Source organism: Girardinichthys multiradiatus, chromosome 18 (genome assembly GCF_021462225.1).
Source record: "Girardinichthys multiradiatus isolate DD_20200921_A chromosome 18, DD_fGirMul_XY1, whole genome shotgun sequence".
Taxonomy (NCBI): Eukaryota; Metazoa; Chordata; class Actinopteri; order Cyprinodontiformes; family Goodeidae; genus Girardinichthys; species Girardinichthys multiradiatus.
This window is the reverse complement of record NC_061810.1, coordinates 15,227,490-15,245,201: the sequence shown is the minus strand read 5'-3', so window position 1 is coordinate 15,245,201 and position 17,712 is coordinate 15,227,490. Positions and strand designations below refer to the sequence as shown.

Here is a 17,712-nt window from a genome sequence, read left to right as displayed (position 1 = left end):
GCTGCTGTTACTATGGGCTGAAACGGAGGAGGCACGCAGTGGTCGTCAGTGTGACAAACAACATGAGTGGGATACCAAAAGCTTTATTCTTAAAATGGTTCTTATAAATACTACAGCAGAAACACATGTAGGTTTTAAAAATACATTAAAAAAAGCTTACAAAGAACACTTTGTTTTAAGCAAAGGGATTGCTGCAGGCAGGAAGTAGAACTGCTATGAAAACACCCTCCTGACCTTTTTTATGTAACAAACTAATTTACCTGTCAAATTACAGATGCATTTTACCCCACCCATCCCCTTGCTGGTAGCTGGGATCGATCCATCAACGCGAGGTTTGTTTTCACTCGGGAGCGTATGGTGCATGTTATCGCCTTGAAGCTAGAAGCAGGAAGGTACTTCAAGATGAAACGTTGTCAGAAATGCATATCTAAATTAACATCTGTTTGGTTACAGGGCTATGAGTTTTTCTTCCAAGTCTGAAGTGAAAACACGCCAGTCTGTCCTCTGAGTGTGGTGCGCTTGCATTTAGTTTCCCCAAACATTAGGATTTCTGCAACATTGAAATGCGAGGAAATGGGATTTGAGGTGTTTAGTTTTGGCATTGACAGATTTATTTAACTTATTAAAATGAAATAAAATAAGCATCTGAGGAATATCGTCCGCTTTTAGGTCACCTAAGAGTCATCTAAAAAATGATTACGCTACGTAGCACTTAGTGAACCAGACCCAGCATAAGCTGAAGAAGAAACAGATCCCACATTTTCCACCAACTCTGACGGGGGAAAAAAATAAATATAATGACGATTTGAAAAATATATAGATGATTTGCACTCCAGACACTTTCCATGCAGTTAGGAAACGAGTTTTGGGCAAAGTTGTAGTTGTTATTCTGAAAACCTCTATTGAACGTGGCAGCTTCTCAAAGTGAAGGAGTTGCATCTGGTCCTAACCCTGGAGGAGGTTTTTCTGTGTGCTGAAGCCATTCTGCTGTTCTTCTGCATTTTGTGATGGTGACCCTGTGGATTCAAATAAAATGTATTTATTTATATAAAATTCAACCCTTCTTTGCAGTCTCACCTAAATGGTGGAAAGTAAAGCAGTTAGTGCAGCTGTGTATTAGGAACACATGCAGTTGCAATATTATTGTTAAATATTGGGGTTAGGATATCTGTAGCAGTCAATGCACCTTTTTTTTCATCATGATATCCCTGTAAATCAACTAGTCAAGTGAATTACTGGCATGAAGAACATAACTGTCTTAAAAAACATTGGATTGATCAAATAATATCACAATCATAGCTAAGGAGAAACTGTTTTCTCTGACGTTCCTGATCATTAAATTCTTCCTTGTTTTTTTTTTTTTTTCCATTAACAGAAACCCAAACTTCCTTATGAGGTTATTACAATATATTCACAATTGGTTGCACATTGAGAAATATATTCACATACAGAACTAACTCCTGAATTCAACTTTCTTCATGGATTTAAAATTTATGCATATTGCAATACCCTGTGTGTGACGACGAATACATCGTAGTAACATTTCAAGATGTCTTGCTTCCTCAGAGACAGCTAATTTAAATACTGCTGCAAATTAGGCATGGGTACGCTAATATAACCTTCATTTAAAAATACCCATTTTCACTGCGTTTACACAAAATGTTCTATAACATGATCTAATAGCTTTTATTTAGAAAACAAATTGTTCACTGCTGCTAATACCTAATATGTATTTACTAATAGGTGATTTAAAAACAAAGCTTTAGGAAAAACGGAAACCTGGAATAAACACCTGCTAAATTTAACAGTAGTTTTTAAGTCATTTATGTTATATTAAATCTATTCATAGGTAATAACCTCTATAGTTACACAGGTATAACAAGTTGATATTAGCTGGGAAAATAACGCTGCATGCTTGGGTAGCAGACTTTCAACATTTAGGGCCGACAAAAAACTGCTTGATCATCCTGTATATTTTTAAAAACCCAATAGTTAATGTTAGTTCATGTTTTTAAGTTTCTCAACAAACAAACAAAAAAAGTAATCTGATTAAAAATTTTAAAACAGTTTGACGGAACATTTTAGCAGATCTGAGACTAACTTTAAAAACATTGGCATACTGGAAACTGGACCATGTTTACTGCAGATACTGTGCTGTGAAAACAAATTTACTCTCTTACAGATTTCTTCTGTTTTTGCTTTTTTGTCACACTTAATAGTTTTAAATGAAACTCATTTTAATATCAAACAAAAATAACCTGAGTAAACACAAAAAGTAGTTTTCTAATCATGATTTAATTTATCAGGGGGGAAATCAAAATTCTCCCGTGTTAAATGATGAATGAACTTTGATGTTTCACTTGCCACATCCAGGCCTTATTGCTGCCTAACTATCATCCAATGTAGCCTAAAGGACAACATGAAGTAAGCTAGAAGATCTCAAAATGCCACTAACCCACCTTGATCTAAAAAATTTCAAGACGCAGTAAGAGCCATTATTTACAAATAGTGAAAACATGGAACAGTGGTGAACCTTCCCAGAAGAGGCCAGGTTACCAAAGTTACACCAACAAGTTATTCAGGCACACAAAGAATCCCATATTCTGTGGACTGATGAGACAAAAGTGGAACTCTTAGAGGTGTGACCTGTTACATGTGATGCAAAACTAACATCCTTATAGAAAATGAACATCATACTGGCAGTCAAACATGGTGGCAGTAGTGTGCTGATCTGGGCTGTTTTGCAACTTCAGGACCTGGACAACTTGTCGTAATTTATGACGATTTCTGCTTTCTACTATAAATTTCCGAAGGACAAAATCTGGCCATCCGCTTGTGACCTTAAGCTTGAGTGTACCTGTATTGTGCACCAGGACAAGGATCTGACAGTGAAAACACCAGGAAGAAGTCCACCTGTGAATAGCTTAAAAACAAAGAAAATGAAGGGTTTGGAGTGGCCTAGTCAAAGTCTGGAGTTAAATCTGACTGGAAAAATAAGGTAAAACCGGTTCATGCTCAAGAACCTTTCAACATAGCTGAATTCTGGAGAAAAGAAAAGGCCAAAATTCCTCACAGTGATGTAAAAGAGTCATGGCAACATGGCAAGTTATTGCATACGCTTGATGGTAGCTTTTTTCCACTAAGGGTGGCCCAACCAGTTATTAGGTTTAGGAGGCATTTACTTTTTTTACATAGAGCCAAGTTAGTTTGGATATGTTGTTTTCCCTAACAAATGAAGTCGAATTTGAAAGATGTGATTTTCTCAGGTTGACTTTGCCTCATTGAAATGGGTTTAAACTGAAACTTTTAGATGTGAAAATTGCAAAAACGTAAAACTCTGTAAGGAGACAAACGTGTTTCACAGCAAAGTAGACTCAAATACTAAAAGAAAACTGCCTAAGTCCTTGCTTAAAACCAACAACATGTACAGCTTAAAGAAGGAGAAAAATGGAGCTGAGCCAAAGCATGTGATGCAAAAGGGACAGTAGTTCCTAGTATAGCTTAAGGTCTAAAACAGTCATGCTATTACTTCTTTACTATAAGTCTTTCATTCTCCTTTAGAGATGGCATGAAGCTTCTTTCAGAGCCAGTGCAGTTGTCCTCACCCTCACAGACTGACCCAATTAAAATGTAATGATAACTGATTTAACAAGCTAAAACCGGATGCACTGCCTTTCATGGAGCTTACCCCAGCCATTGGTAGACACGTCACGGTTGCAGATCTCATTGGCTAGCCTCTCAAAGTACTCAGGCAGGTCAGCGTACTCGTCTCCGTAGGAGATTACCTTGATGCCCTTGTCCAGCATGTTGTCACGTAACTTCTTAAACTCTCCCACGTCCTCCCGTCGCACAAGCATGAAGTGTTCCAGGTCTGATTTGTGTTTGACCGCCTCCAGGAACAATGCCTGAAAGGTCGTATCGTCCACTGTGCGTCCACAACCGAGAAACACAAAGGATTTGGTCTCGTACAAATTCTGGATCTCACGCTGTAAAAAGAGAAAAAGCAGTAATACTTGGTGCTATCTTTAAACAGCAGCTGGTATTTTAAACTAACCAAAGCATTAAAAAAAAGGAAGTTAATGGCTCACCATAACCTCAGTGTTCCTCAGTACGTTCTGGTAGCCAGCAGGGTGCAGCACAATCCCACAGGGGTTGGTGTAAACACCGTGGATATGCAGGACACTTAACCTCCGTTTCTCCTGAGCCCACTCCAACACCTCGAAACAGACAAGCACACGTACACTTAACAGTCCACCGCACAAAATCCTGTTCTGGCTGGGCAGGGAGTACGATCACTAAATATTAGTGAGAGAACATTAGCCCCAGTGGAGACCAGGCATAAATACCAGGGCTGAGAAGCAAAGCATCAGGTCACTCTCAGATCTAAAATCTGCATGACTAAACTCTAAGCTGAGGCAAATGTAAATGTCTAGACGGCTCTTTGTGAAAGGCTGATTCCTGTTCAGCACAATGGTAAAACTAAGGTAAATACAGTTAGTTCTATATAATTGCATATCAGTGGCTAGAACTTTAACTGTCAGAACAAAAAAGGGCTTATCTTTGTTTCCCCTAAAGCAGCCATCAAGGAACTTGATTTACATGCAATGTCACAAATGGGAAGTTTGTCACTTCTGTATGCAATTTCAACATCATGTTTGGGCAGAAACTTGCTTTTTCAAGCATTTTATAGCGTGAGCAATAATAAGATGTATATCCAAACCTGAATTTGTTAAAGGTCATTATTTTAAGCTACCTTAGGAGACTTATATAGTAAAGTAGAACTCACTGCTTACTGCTGCGCATGATTAAGTGACCTTTGCACTTGTTTGAGAAAAAAGCTGACATCATGCATTGTTACAGGAAAGATCAATTAGTGGCACAAAACCATCGAAGCAGAGTTTACCTTCTTCTCATCTGTCAGGTCTAAAGACTCCAGTTTGGTGTCTTGGTGGGCTGCGTAGATCTCCAGCAGGTTGTCGAAGTTGGTGGTGAGCACCAGCGCGCCGCTCTCCATCAACTGCAGCACCGATCGCAGGAGATGTTTCCCTGCGTGCTCCATCTTGCACTCCAAGTCGTCAAACACCTCGTACAGACAGTCTTTGAAGAACGTGGATCGCACATTTCCCGTCCTCTAGGAAACATAACAGAATGACGCATCATTCATAGCACTTTCTAAAAAATGTCTTTTCAAAAAGTACATACGGCACCCTACAAGTTAAATACGAGTTCTCCTGCAGAGATGGGTAGCAACTAGTTACATTTACTTGTTTTAATAAGTATGTCCTATGAGTAGTTTTACTGCAGCATACATTTTACTTTTACTTGAGTAATATCATTTTAAATATTCAGCTAATGTACCCACATCCAGTTACTTGACTGAATGAAGAACAAGGATGTTTTAACCAGACATTCACAAGATCTACACAGTTTCTGTTAATGTGACACTTCTTTGTTTTATTGTTATTTTCTATCTGCTGTGCCTTTGGGAGGTCAAGTGAATTAACAGTAAATAGTGTATATTGTGCCACAGGACGTAATTTGCACTGTTCTAAAATATATACATCATCTCCTGTAAGTACTGGTTACACAACCTTTATATTTAAACATTATTCTTTAAAATACCAGAATTTGCACATAATTGTACATTGTTTTCACACATTAAATCAAATTTTATGATCAAACATTTACTCAGTACTTGAGTAGCCTGTTTACCAAATACTTCGTCACTCTTGAGTAATTTTTTTGATGGTTACTTTTTACTTCTATTTAAGTAAAAATATACTAAAGTAATTATACTCTTGAGTACAATCTTTGACTGCTCTACCTACCTTGGCCTGTTACATTATCAGCTGTTTTAATCTTTTTGAGGAATGCTCAGACAAAGGATATGGGCAAGTTTAGATAAGAAGCTATTTTTGGTAGGCATTTCCTTATGATGATCAGCACACTGCTTTACTTTATCAGCATGTAGGGCTGTCGCGACTAATGAACCTAATCATTTTCTTAACTGTTTTCCTCCAAATTGCTGAGTGTGAGGAAAAGCCCCTGGTTGCAGTTTGCAGCAGTAGTGTTCGTCTACAGGTCCTTCTCAAAATATTAGCATATTGTGATAAAGTTCATTATTTTCCATAATGTCATGATGAAAATTTAACATTCATATATTTTAGATTCATTGCACACTAACTGAAATATTTCAGGTCTTTTATTGTCTTAATACGGATGATTTTGGCATACAGCTCATGAAAACCCAAAATTCCTATCTCACAAAATTAGCATATTTCATCCGACCAATAAAAGAAAAGTGTTTTTAATACAAAAAACGTCAACCTTCAAATAATCATGTGCAGTTATGCACTCAATACTTGGTCGGGAATCCTTTGGCAGAAATGACTGCTTCAATGCGGCGTGGCATGGAGGCAATCAGCCTGTGGCACTGCTGAGGTCTTATGGAGGCCCAGGATGCTTCGATAGCGGCCTTTAGCTCATCCAGAGTGTTGGGTCTTGAGTCTCTCAATGTTCTTTTCACAATATCCCACAGATTCTCTATGGGGTTCAGGTCAGGAGAGTTGGCAGGCCAATTGAGCACAGTGATACCATGGTCAGTAAACCATTTACCAGTGGTTTTGGCACTGTGAGCAGGTGCCAGGTCGTGCTGAAAAATGAAATCTTCATCTCCATAAAGCTTTTCAGCAGATGGAAGCATGAAGTGCTCCAAAATCTCCTGATAGCTAGCTGCATTGACCCTGCCCTTGATAAAACACAGTGGACCAACACCAGCAGCTGACACGACACCCCAGACCATCACTGACTGTGGGTACTTGACACTGGACTTCTGGCATTTTGGCATTTCCTTCTCCCCAGTCTTCCTCCAGACTCTGGCACCTTGATTTCCGAATGACATGCAGAATTTGCTTTCATCCGAAAAAAGTACTTTGGACCACTGAGCAACAGTCCAGTGCTGCTTCTCTGTAGCCCAGGTCAGGCGCTTCTGCTGCTGTTTCTGGTTCAAAAGTGGCTTGACCTGGGGAATGCGGCACCTGTAGCCCATTTCCTGCACACGCCTGTGCACGGTGGCTCTGGATGTTTCTACTCCAGACTCAGTCCACTGCTTCCGCAGGTCCCCCAAGGTCTGGAATCGGCCCTTCTCCACAATCTTCCTCAGGGTCCGGTCACCTCTTCTTGTTGTGCAGCGTTTTCTGCCACACTTTTTTCTTCCCACAGACTTCCCACTGAGGTGCCTTGATACAGCACTCTGGGAACAGCCTATTTGTTCAGAAATGTCTTTCTGTGTCTTACCCTCTTGCTTGAGGGTGTCAATAGTGGCCTTCTGGACAGCAGTCAGGTCGGCAGTCTTACCCATGATTGGAGTTTTGAGTGATGAACCAGGCTGGGAGTTTTAAAGGCCTCAGGAATCTTTTGCAGGTGTTCAGAGTTAACTCGTTGATTCAGATGATTAGGTTCATAGCTCGTTTAGAGACCCTTTTAATGATATGCTAATTTTGTGAGATAGGAATTTTGGGTTTTCATGAGCTGTATGCCAAAATCATCCGTATTAAAACAATAAAAGACCTGAAATATTTCAGTTAGTGTGCAATGAATCTAAAATATATGAATGTTAAATTTTCATCATGACATTATGGAAAATAATGAACTTTATCACAATATGCTAATATTGTGAGAAGGACCTGTATATGCGTGTGTGTGAGTGTGTGTGCATGCCGCTTAAGTCAGCTGGCTTGGCTACAATGTCAAAACAAACCCAGATAAAGTGTCTTATTCATTGTCAAATGAGCCAAGTTATAGAAATGTTTCAAAGTTCTCAAAGACTGAAGTGATCTAAACCAGGGGTGTCTAAACTACGGCCCCTGGGCCATTTTCAGTCCTTAGAATGATTTTGTGCGGTATTTAATCAGAATTTAAAAAAAATGAAACAAATTGGCCCTGCCAGCGAATGCTGTACATGCACTTTTAACAGCAATAGTTTTACTAACAAACTGAAATATTAAAATGGAAGAAAATCGGTTTAATATAAAGTATGTGTCTATTATTAACCAGGTGTTTTGCTTAATTCAAATTATATACTAAATATGACCACAAACATAGAGCAGCTTTTATTCAAAAGCAGATTGGAGCCCACCCATACATTAAACCTGGGTAAATATGGCAATTTTATTTTTCTTTCAAAACATAATAAATAGGAAACAATCTACACGAAAAAAAAAAAAAAACCTGTAAATTCTGTGTTGTTCTTTTAATAACACATATTTGTGATATCCTTCTTATATTTTGGGTCTACAATGATTGACAGATCCCTTTCCCGCAAAAATCTGACAACTTCATTAGTTTCACTGAAACATTGGGTGTTTAGTTTGTTTTTGAGCAGGTAAAAAAAAAAAATAGATCACATCAAAATAAAATTATCATTCATTAAACAAAAAAAAAAAGAATTTCTGTGCCCTAGGTACTTCACCATTCAATTTAAACACCGAGTGGTGAAGACAGACCTTAACCCTAGTGCCAAAAATATATATATTTTCATATGGCAAATATGGCATCAGAACAAGATCGATCAGAACTACTCAGAAGTAAGTAGGGGTACATTCACACAGAGACCAATTAACCTAACAGGCATGTCTTTGGACTGTGGGAGGAAGCCAGAATACCCAGTGAGAACCCAGGCATGCATGGGGAGAACATGCAAACTCAATGCAGAAAGACCCCCGGCCAGGAGTCGAACTCAGGACCACCTTGCTGCAAGGCAACAGTGCTACCAACCGCGCCACCGTGCAACCCAGTTTACAGTGTAGGAAGAAAAAATAGAAAAACGAGGAAGTAAAAGGTAAAAAGATGTTTGATTTTGTGTTCTACGAAAATGGGATTAATTAATTTTTTCACAGTTCTCAATCCATTTCAGAAGATCACTAGAAGATTACTGCAGATATTTTTACAGGGGTCAGGCTTTTAGTATTGAATCTGCTAAAACCATAGATTGTAAATGGATGTAAGGATGGTGGACAAATGGACAGCTGGATTGACAATACAATTTAACACTAGGGTGGGGAATAAAGTCTAGAAATACAAATGTTTTCAATGTTTTCAATATTTAAAATTCCAGACTCTTCAGGCTGCATATTAACCCTGGTAATGCATAGTTGTGTGTTGGACCTTAAAACATCTGTATGAGTCCAACACTCCATTCCCCTCTCTGATCCTTTCCTCAGTTACTTGAGCAGCAACTCACCGCATTATTCTGCTTAAAGATTATGTCCTGTCACTGTGTGGCATAAGTCTGGTCTTAATCTTGCTGAGGGTGTTGTAACACCCAAAAAACAAAGAGTGAGGAAGATGCTGGTAACTAAGAATAGCAAAGACTTGAGCTGTGACCAAGGTGATCTGAGACTGGAAGGAAATGCTGCCCTGACTTCCACTGATTACTGCTCTAATGGGTTAAACAGCAGGAGTCCTTTCCATAGGAAGAAGCTCATTATCCACAGCTAGTGTCCACAGCACCCATCCTGATCACTCCTGTCCTTGGGCTGACTCGCTGCTTATGTAATAACCAACTAAAGAACAAGTAAATAGCCCTGCTTCTTTAAATTTATAATATCCATCCCAAAGTGATAAAATGATCTTTCAGTCACAAAGAAGCCCCACTGGTTGCTTTCAGCAGATATATATTTCACTATTTGAACAAATATGTCAAACATAATAGATGAGAATTAAGCAATAAGCAATGACAGATGAATGAACATTTTCTTTCTTGTTTGAAACAGGACATGCCTTAAGACCTTTGCTGTTGCTAAGGCAGAAAGTGTGAAAGGATTAATAATGAAAGCAAGAGTTTTCCCATCAGATTACGGTACACTCATTACTTCTACAGAGCACAGAAACTTGGCCGATACACAAATCCATGAAAGTGGATTAAACCGCCAACAGGCCATGAGCCAGGTGTCTCACACCCAGACACATACAAGCATTCCAAGGACAAGTTGTTATCATAAAGTCTGCAGTTTATGGAAACGGTAAAACACCGTTGAAAAAATAGGTTTAATTTAGTATGACGTCTTTCTCTAAAGGCAACTCTTGCAGAGGATTACTGCGCCAAAGAAGAGTGAAAGTTCAATGAAACAAGATGAACTATCTGCATGTGTTTTGTGAATGGAGTTAGTTCATGTTCACATGCTCTACTATAACCCACTGTAGTCATAGGTGAAGCTTTAAATCTGTCTGGACAGAAAATCTGGGCTACAGGAGGGGAGGAATGGGCTGGGGGAGGCAGTTCTGGTTCTCATTATTCCATGTTTGTTTTTTTGTTTTTTCCTTCCCTCCGACCCGCTGTTCTGGACCCCACTGTGTCTGCGGCCAATGGGAGTGGGCTGGTGTCCGCGCGACTGTGGATCGAAATAAACACAACGGATAAAGCCATAAAAGCGCTGTTTGTTCCCTTTGTCCCGACAGGCAGAGGGCTGAAACAAAGCATGTTTTTATCAATGTCAAAGGTGCGGTGAGACATGACTAACACAGGAGGCAAACGGTATTAAGACTCCCATCTGCCAGCCCCGCTCCAGACCAGACCAGACCGGTTCTGTTGTATGTGAATCCCATGGTTTTTTTCCCCTCCTGAATGTTTCACTGATTTATTAATAACAGCCCAAACTCATAAAAGCTGCAGCAATCAGTTTAAGAACAGGAATTAAATCATTTTTATGAGCCACCTTCCAAAAATGTGTCTGTTTTGTCTCGAAAAGAATGCGAATTCCTGTACAGGTACAAACGGTCAAATTGTAATGTCACGTCATGATTGGATAGCAGGAATATTTATGGAATTGATGTGACTTTGATTGGTGCCCACATGGGAAATGTTTTAAGATTTTAATTAACTGAAAACCTTGTTTATGTCACGCATATGGATATACATTTCCATGGTTTCATAGTACTATTGATGCAACTTGCAGGCCAAATCAAGTGTGTCTGCTTGAACTGAACATCTCCTATTTGATACAAACGTCAGTCTGTTTATTGGCCTCAAAAACACAGACGCCGCCAAAGCCGCAGGAAATGACATTAGATACTTTCTATTTCTAGAGTCAATAGAGCAGTTTCCTTTCACCATCTTTGTCCAGAAGCCTAAAACAACACAAATAAGGGATGTATGAAATTAAATATTAGGGGCCATTCTAAGGTCATATAACTTAGTTCAGAATTTTTGAAGTGAGGTTCTGCTAAAAGCAGAAATAAGCAGTTAGTGTCTCGCCTGCAGTAGATAACTCTCTTCAGTGCACTAACTCATAACTCATCCAATGCACTGACCGTTTAAAGGTTCGTAAAATAGCGCTTGCATAAACTCCTGTGACTGTTGAGAATTGATTTCAGACAGTAGAAATTAGCTTTTGTATTGGCCCCTCTGAGATTAGACCTTAGCTTCACCTTTTGAGACCATCTAGTCTGGATTTAAGCATTATCTGCTGAGAGTTGTTATTTATCCATATTTTACTTATTATATGAAAAGACAATATCATACGAAAATAATCCTCCACCATAGCTTTGCTATGCATTTGACACTGCAGCATACACAGTTCTGCTAATAATTGTCTGGCCACTAGGAGATTAATATCAAATATTAAGGTTTCATGGCAAAAATGGCATAGTTAGTTTTTAATATGAAAAATACAATTAAACAAGATGGTGCCATCACTGCAAAGTGGCATGTTCCATATCCTTCATCCCAACACATAATCCCAGATTTCTTTCCTTCCAAAAAGCCAGACTTACTTCTCACCTTGAGTATTATTTCTTCTACCTTTCTAAAGTTCATTTAAAACGTTTTCATTTAACTTTTTTATTTACACTCCAGTAAATGACATCAGAAGAACACTTTTGCGTTTGTTAAGCCATTTTAACCCTGACCTATGAATCATTCTGTCATAAAAAGGCTCATAAACCCAAGAGACCCACTAGTGTTACCTATAACACGTTTGACTCAATAGCAAAGAACTGATTTTAAAACAGATCTTTGTTAAAAGCATTGTTCAACAAAACGTTAGTAGGTTAACATTTCATTACTTCAATTACTGAATTATTGCAGTTATAACATTGTTTGACGAAGATAAAATATTATTTTAGCAGAAGTGTTTTCAAAAATCCCCCAAAAAATTCTAGGATGAAACATTGCCATCGAATAGATGATCAAAAACGTCTAAACAAAAACCAGGTAGACCTTCACAAAACCTGGAGAACTACTGATCATTGGTCACTCAACACAAGGTTCCAAGAAAAGCTAAATCTTTGGAAGCAAACAATGAAATCACATGAAGGTTTAAAATATTTGCACAGAGCTGTATTTCAGACACACTTAACCTGTTAACCTTCCATCCATCTATTCATCATTTTACGCTTATCCGAGATCAGATCGCGGCCGCGACAGGTCCAGGAGGGAACCACAGACGTCCCTCTCCCCAGCGACAACAACCAGCTCATTCTGGGGGATCCCAAGGTGTTTCCAGGCCAGACGGGATATATATAGTCCCTCCAGCAAGCTCTGTTTTTTCCCCAGGGTCTCCTCCTAGTGGGACGTGCCCAGAAAACCTCCAAACCTCAATTACGTACACTAGATAAAATGTCTATAATGTCTGTTAGTGTTGACCATGTTGAATAAAAGAAATCCAACAACCCTTTGTAATGACATAAAGTTCTTTAAGAAGGTAGAGATACAATGATTGGACATGAATCTGTGGAAGTAAAAACAGAATGTCCCTGGTTCAGGAAAGGTCAGCGGCAGTGTTTACAGTCCTACATGTGCAAAACAGAGATTTAGCAAAGGGAGGAAGGAAATAAGACTCAGACGTTCTTACCGGAGAAAGTTTCTGAATGAGGTCATGGGCCACATGCACCAAATTCTTGTCTTCCTGCATGTGCTTCTGGAAACGCCGGCTCTCCTCCTCCTCCAGCAGGTCAAAGTCATTGGCTGCGTCAAGAAGGGCCTGGATAAGCCCTTTCCAAGAGCGTAGAGCAGGAACCTGCGGAGCTACCGCAGAGCTCACCCCGGTGCCAATCACCAGGACAAGCTCGGGGGCTCGCTTGGTCTTTAGGCTGGGCAGCAGTTTCCTTTGGGGCAGGCAGAGATGGATAGATGACAGTTCCAAATATGGTGCTTCCCAAATCCCTCTGACAGCATGAAGGTTAAACAAAGCATTTTCCAGCCTGCTAGCATGGAACATGTAACTAAAACCTACCTTCATTTAGGATTAGCAAAGATTTTAATCAGCTCTGCTGAAAAATCCTGAATGTGTAATAGAAACAGTGTGCAGGTGCACCTGAGCTTACCTGGGCTTTTTAGCATTCGACTCTGCATCCTGAGAATCAGCTGCTGGTCGCTTCTCAGTTTTCACTGCTACAACAGAGGCCATTCAGCTCCTGCAACAAACATGGCCAGCTCCTTAATCTCCCTAAAGCAGCTGGTGTGGCCAATTTAAACAATTACAAGTTCACATCGTTCTTTGATGCTGCTGATCACTTGATTTTAACTGAATGGATTAAATATTAGTTTTGTCTAAACAAGCTGCTGGATGGTTGGGAAATTATTTCACAGGTCGAACTCAGGAGAATAAGATCCAATTTATTACATGTCAATGGGGGTGTTCCACTAGGTTAAATTCTTGGCCCTTAAATGTTTACTCTATTTATAAATAATTAACACAAAGCATTCTGGATTCAGCTTTTCACTTCTCTGCTGTTGTCTTTAAAGGAGAACACCTTTAAACAAGTTGAAGAACAAGAATTAGGCTCTGCTTTTCTTTTATTATAAAATAATGGAAACCTTTGACCTTTTTGTTGACCACCGAGATAAACGGAATGTGAATGCATCTGTTAACGGTCTTTGTCTTTAGTGTAAGTCACAGGGCAATGACATTATTCCCAACTGTGGTGTTCTCACTCATCATCATATTTTCAACAGTAATGTGAACTGGTCATCCACTCATACTCACCACCTCAGTCATTAGTAAGTGTTTGCATGCAATAACATTCTGGGTAAATTATTTCTTGATTTGTAAGCCTTTTGTTAAAGAAACCAGGAAATAATAATTGTTCATGCAACAGACATTTTGAAAATGGCGTTTCCAACTGAACTGGGGAAAGAAACCTCTGGGGTTTTTGGCACCTGATGCCTGGGACAATCTTCTGTCTGAACTTCATCAGTTTTGTCATGTAATTTACAGTTGTGTTGTGTGACTTTTACTTTGGGGACATTATCGGGCGGTGGAAGGAGTACTTCGAGGATCTCCTCAATCCTGCCATCACGCATTCCTTGGTGGAAACAGAAGCTGGGGACTCGGGGTTGGACTCTTTCATCAACCAGGCTGAAGTCACCGAGGTGGTTAAAAAGCTCCGCGGTGGCAGGGGTTCAGGGGTGGATGAGATCCGCCCTGAGTACCTCAAGTCTCTGGATGTTGTGGGGCTGTCATGGTTGACACGCCTCTTCAACGTTGCATGGCGGTCGGGGACAGTGCCTCTGGACTGGCAGACTGGGGTGGTGGTCCCCCTACATAAGAAGGGTGACCGGAGAGTGTGTTCCAACTACAGGGGGATCACACTCCTCAGCCTCCCTGGTAAGGCCTACGGATATCTGGTTTGGGGACCAGAGGATTTCGTCTTTTCTTTTTGCGGATGACGTGGTCCTGCTGGCCCCCTCTAGCCAAGACCTCCAGCATGCGCTGGGGCGGTTCGCAGCCGAGTGTGAAGCGGGTGGGATGAGGATCAGCTCCTCCAAGTACGAGGCCATGAAAAGGGAGGCTTGTCCTCTTCAAGTTGGAGGGGAGTTCCTGCCTCAAGTGGAGGAGTTCAAGTATCTCGGGGTCTTGTTCACGAGTGAGTGAAGAATGGAGCGGGAGATTGACAGACAGATCTATGCGGCTCCCGCAGTAATGAGGAGCGCTGTGCCAGTCCGTTGTGGTGAAGAGAGAGCTGAGCCGAAAAGCGAAGCTCTCGATTTACCGGTCGGTCTACGTTCCTACCCTCACCTATGGCCATGAACTTTGGGTCATGACCGAAAGAACGAGATCCCGGATAGAAGCGGCTGAAATGAGCTTCCTCTGTAGGGTGGCCGGGCACTCCCTTAGAGATAGGGTGAGGAGCTCGGCCATCCGGGAGGCGCTCTGAGTAGAGCCGCTGCTCCTCCACATCGAGAGGAGCCAGTTTAGGTGGCTCTGGCATCTATACTGGATGCCTCCTGGACGCCTTCCTCGGGAGATGTTCCAGGCACGTCCCACCAGGAGGAGGCCCAGGGGACGGCCCAGGACATGCTGGAGGGACTATGTCTCTCGGCTGGCCTGGGAACGCCTTGGGCTCCCCCCGGAGGAGGTGTCTGGGGAGGTGGACGTCTGGGTGTCTTTGCTGAGTCTGCTGCCCCCGCGACCCGGTCCCAGATAAGCGGAAGACGACGAGTACGAGACTTTTACTTTGACTGGCACTCCTGCTATCTTGGCTGGGTCTCCCTTGGATGAAGGATCTGAGATCCTAATGAGATAAACCTACATAAAACAAATTAATGAATAAACATCCTTCTGTTTGATTGTTGGCTGCATAACATTAGAGCATCTTCCAATTGTGCTATTATTGCTAAATATTGCGATGATTATATCAGTTGACATAAAACCACATTGCCCTTCCTCTACTCTTTCTCATCTATCAGCCTTCTGACTCTGTAACCTTTAGCATCTTAGCTACTGTCATCTGTATTAGATGTGAGCATCTAGCCTACAGCGGTGAAGCTCCTCCGTCAGGCCGATTATCTTATTGGTATGCAAAACATTAATCCCTGAAATGTACTAACCAACAATTACTGCTTTCCAAACAGTCCTTTGCAACATTAATATTGCACAGTCATATTATGATGACTATATATTTGTGATGTATTGTGAAGCCCTAGCACAAGAACAACATATATTGGAGATGTTATTATCAGTGAAACCTCTCATCAAACAAAAGCTCCAAACAATACTTCATCTGGTCTTACCCAACACTGTCCTTGCCTTGCAACCAGGAAATATTTTATTCTTTTCCTTACGTGATGTCACAAGCTGGATAGGCTTTTTATAAATAAACATTGTGTCCACTACATTTGTTTTTACTTTATAACAAAATATATTTTGCTTCAAATTCATAATATTCTAAATGTTACTTCGCTTTTAGCTCAACGCTAAGCTCAGAAAGTTTGATCAGATTTCCTGAAGATGCTCAAGGAAATATTTTTTTGTTTGTGACGTTTGTTTCCGTGTCCAGGGTGTACCCCGCCTCTCGCCCATAGACTGCTGGAGATAGGCACCAGCTTCCCCGCGACCCACTATGGAATAAGCGGTAGAAAATGACTGACTGACTGACTGACGTTTGTTACATGATACAAATGAATTAAACATTTGATGTCATGCGTTAAAAAAAAGCACGTAAAACGTAACTCACCTTCCCCCAGGTAACTCCAGTGTTTATTTCAGCTGAGGTGTTTTGGTCCCTTAATTATAAGTCAAATAAAGTCAGTCAAGGTTGAACTTGATCCACTTTGAGGAGTTTGGAAATTGATTAGCCTTCGTGGCGTTTTTTGTTGTTTTTTTTTTTTTTCTTCCCTTTTTTTATGTTAACCTGTTTAATAAAGGTTACAGTCTCATCAATAACTTGGGAGAAAAAAAACTCCCCTAAACAATTCAGGCCTGCTCAGATCAGATCCGGCACAACCTCGTTTTTTTTTAAACAACTTTGTTACCGGAGACAAAAATAAAAAATAAAAGTCCAGGGTTATTAAAGGCACAAAACTCCCTCGATACTGCTGCTGCTGGTCATTCTGACAGAACAACTTACGACTAAAACATATGTAGCTCTAATTAATGTATTCTACCCGTGAGTCGTCCGGTACCATAAACGCTCTCGACCTCTGCTGCTGTCAGAGCCACTCGCAGCTCTTCCGTCTGTGTTGACGGTTTTTAAACCAATAAAGTGACCGCCCGCTGACGGTAATGTGCACCGACTTTTATGACGCCCTCACGCGCCGTACGAAAACAGTCACTTGAACGTCACCCTAAACGACTAATAACGATATTTGCTTTATAATCCCATGACATTCTAAGCGATGACATGGATGTTTCCTGAACAATATGAAATACCTGTATCCGTATTCTTTTGCAATTTAACTGCAAAACAAAAGTTTTATAATTTCAAAGCGTGAACTTTTACAAAAAGCATTTGAACGCAGCAGGAGACTCAACCATATGGCTGTGACGCAACCATATGTTGCTTACATCATTGAAGATACATACAAATGGTGAACTCATTTACTGCAACCTTTTATTGCGACCATTAACATACGTGTGAAAAATATTATATAAATTGTAAAGAAAGTGTCACACTTTTCTGCTAAATAGAATGTCTGGTTGAGGAAGTCATCTTGTAGTTGAAAAATCAAACCTTTTTTATTGTTAATTGAAAAGCAAAGTTGTTTTCGACTTGACCAATACATTAGCTGCACAGCTTGTTTCCCCCGTAGAAAATCCATGCAGTCTCCTTTTAAGATTTAATGAACAGGACCACGTCAGCATTCCAAACTCCGGCCAAAAAAAACATTGCTTGGCTGCCATCTGCTGTTAGAAAAATCAACTGCATTCACAAGGTTGATGGTAGCGTGAAAGCCATATTTTCTGTACATTGAGCTGGGATCACCTGGAACAT

General features: G+C 40.4%; 1 protein-coding gene across 1 annotated transcript; it reads right to left on the bottom strand.

Moving 5' to 3' along the window:
- Positions 1 to 67: 67 nt before the first annotated feature.
- Positions 68 to 16,964, bottom strand: fam118b (family with sequence similarity 118 member B). The gene is made up of 7 exons (XM_047391416.1): positions 16,456 to 16,964; positions 13,324 to 13,413; positions 12,852 to 13,104; positions 4,904 to 5,131; positions 4,089 to 4,217; positions 3,689 to 3,986; positions 68 to 1,016 (listed from the first exon to the last, which is right to left on the bottom strand). Exons 2-7 carry the CDS (start codon positions 13,404 to 13,406, stop codon positions 946 to 948), a joined length of 1,062 nt encoding a protein of 353 aa, XP_047247372.1. The 5' UTR covers positions 13,407 to 13,413; positions 16,456 to 16,964; the 3' UTR covers positions 68 to 945.
- Between the last annotated feature and the right edge of the window lie 748 nt (positions 16,965 to 17,712).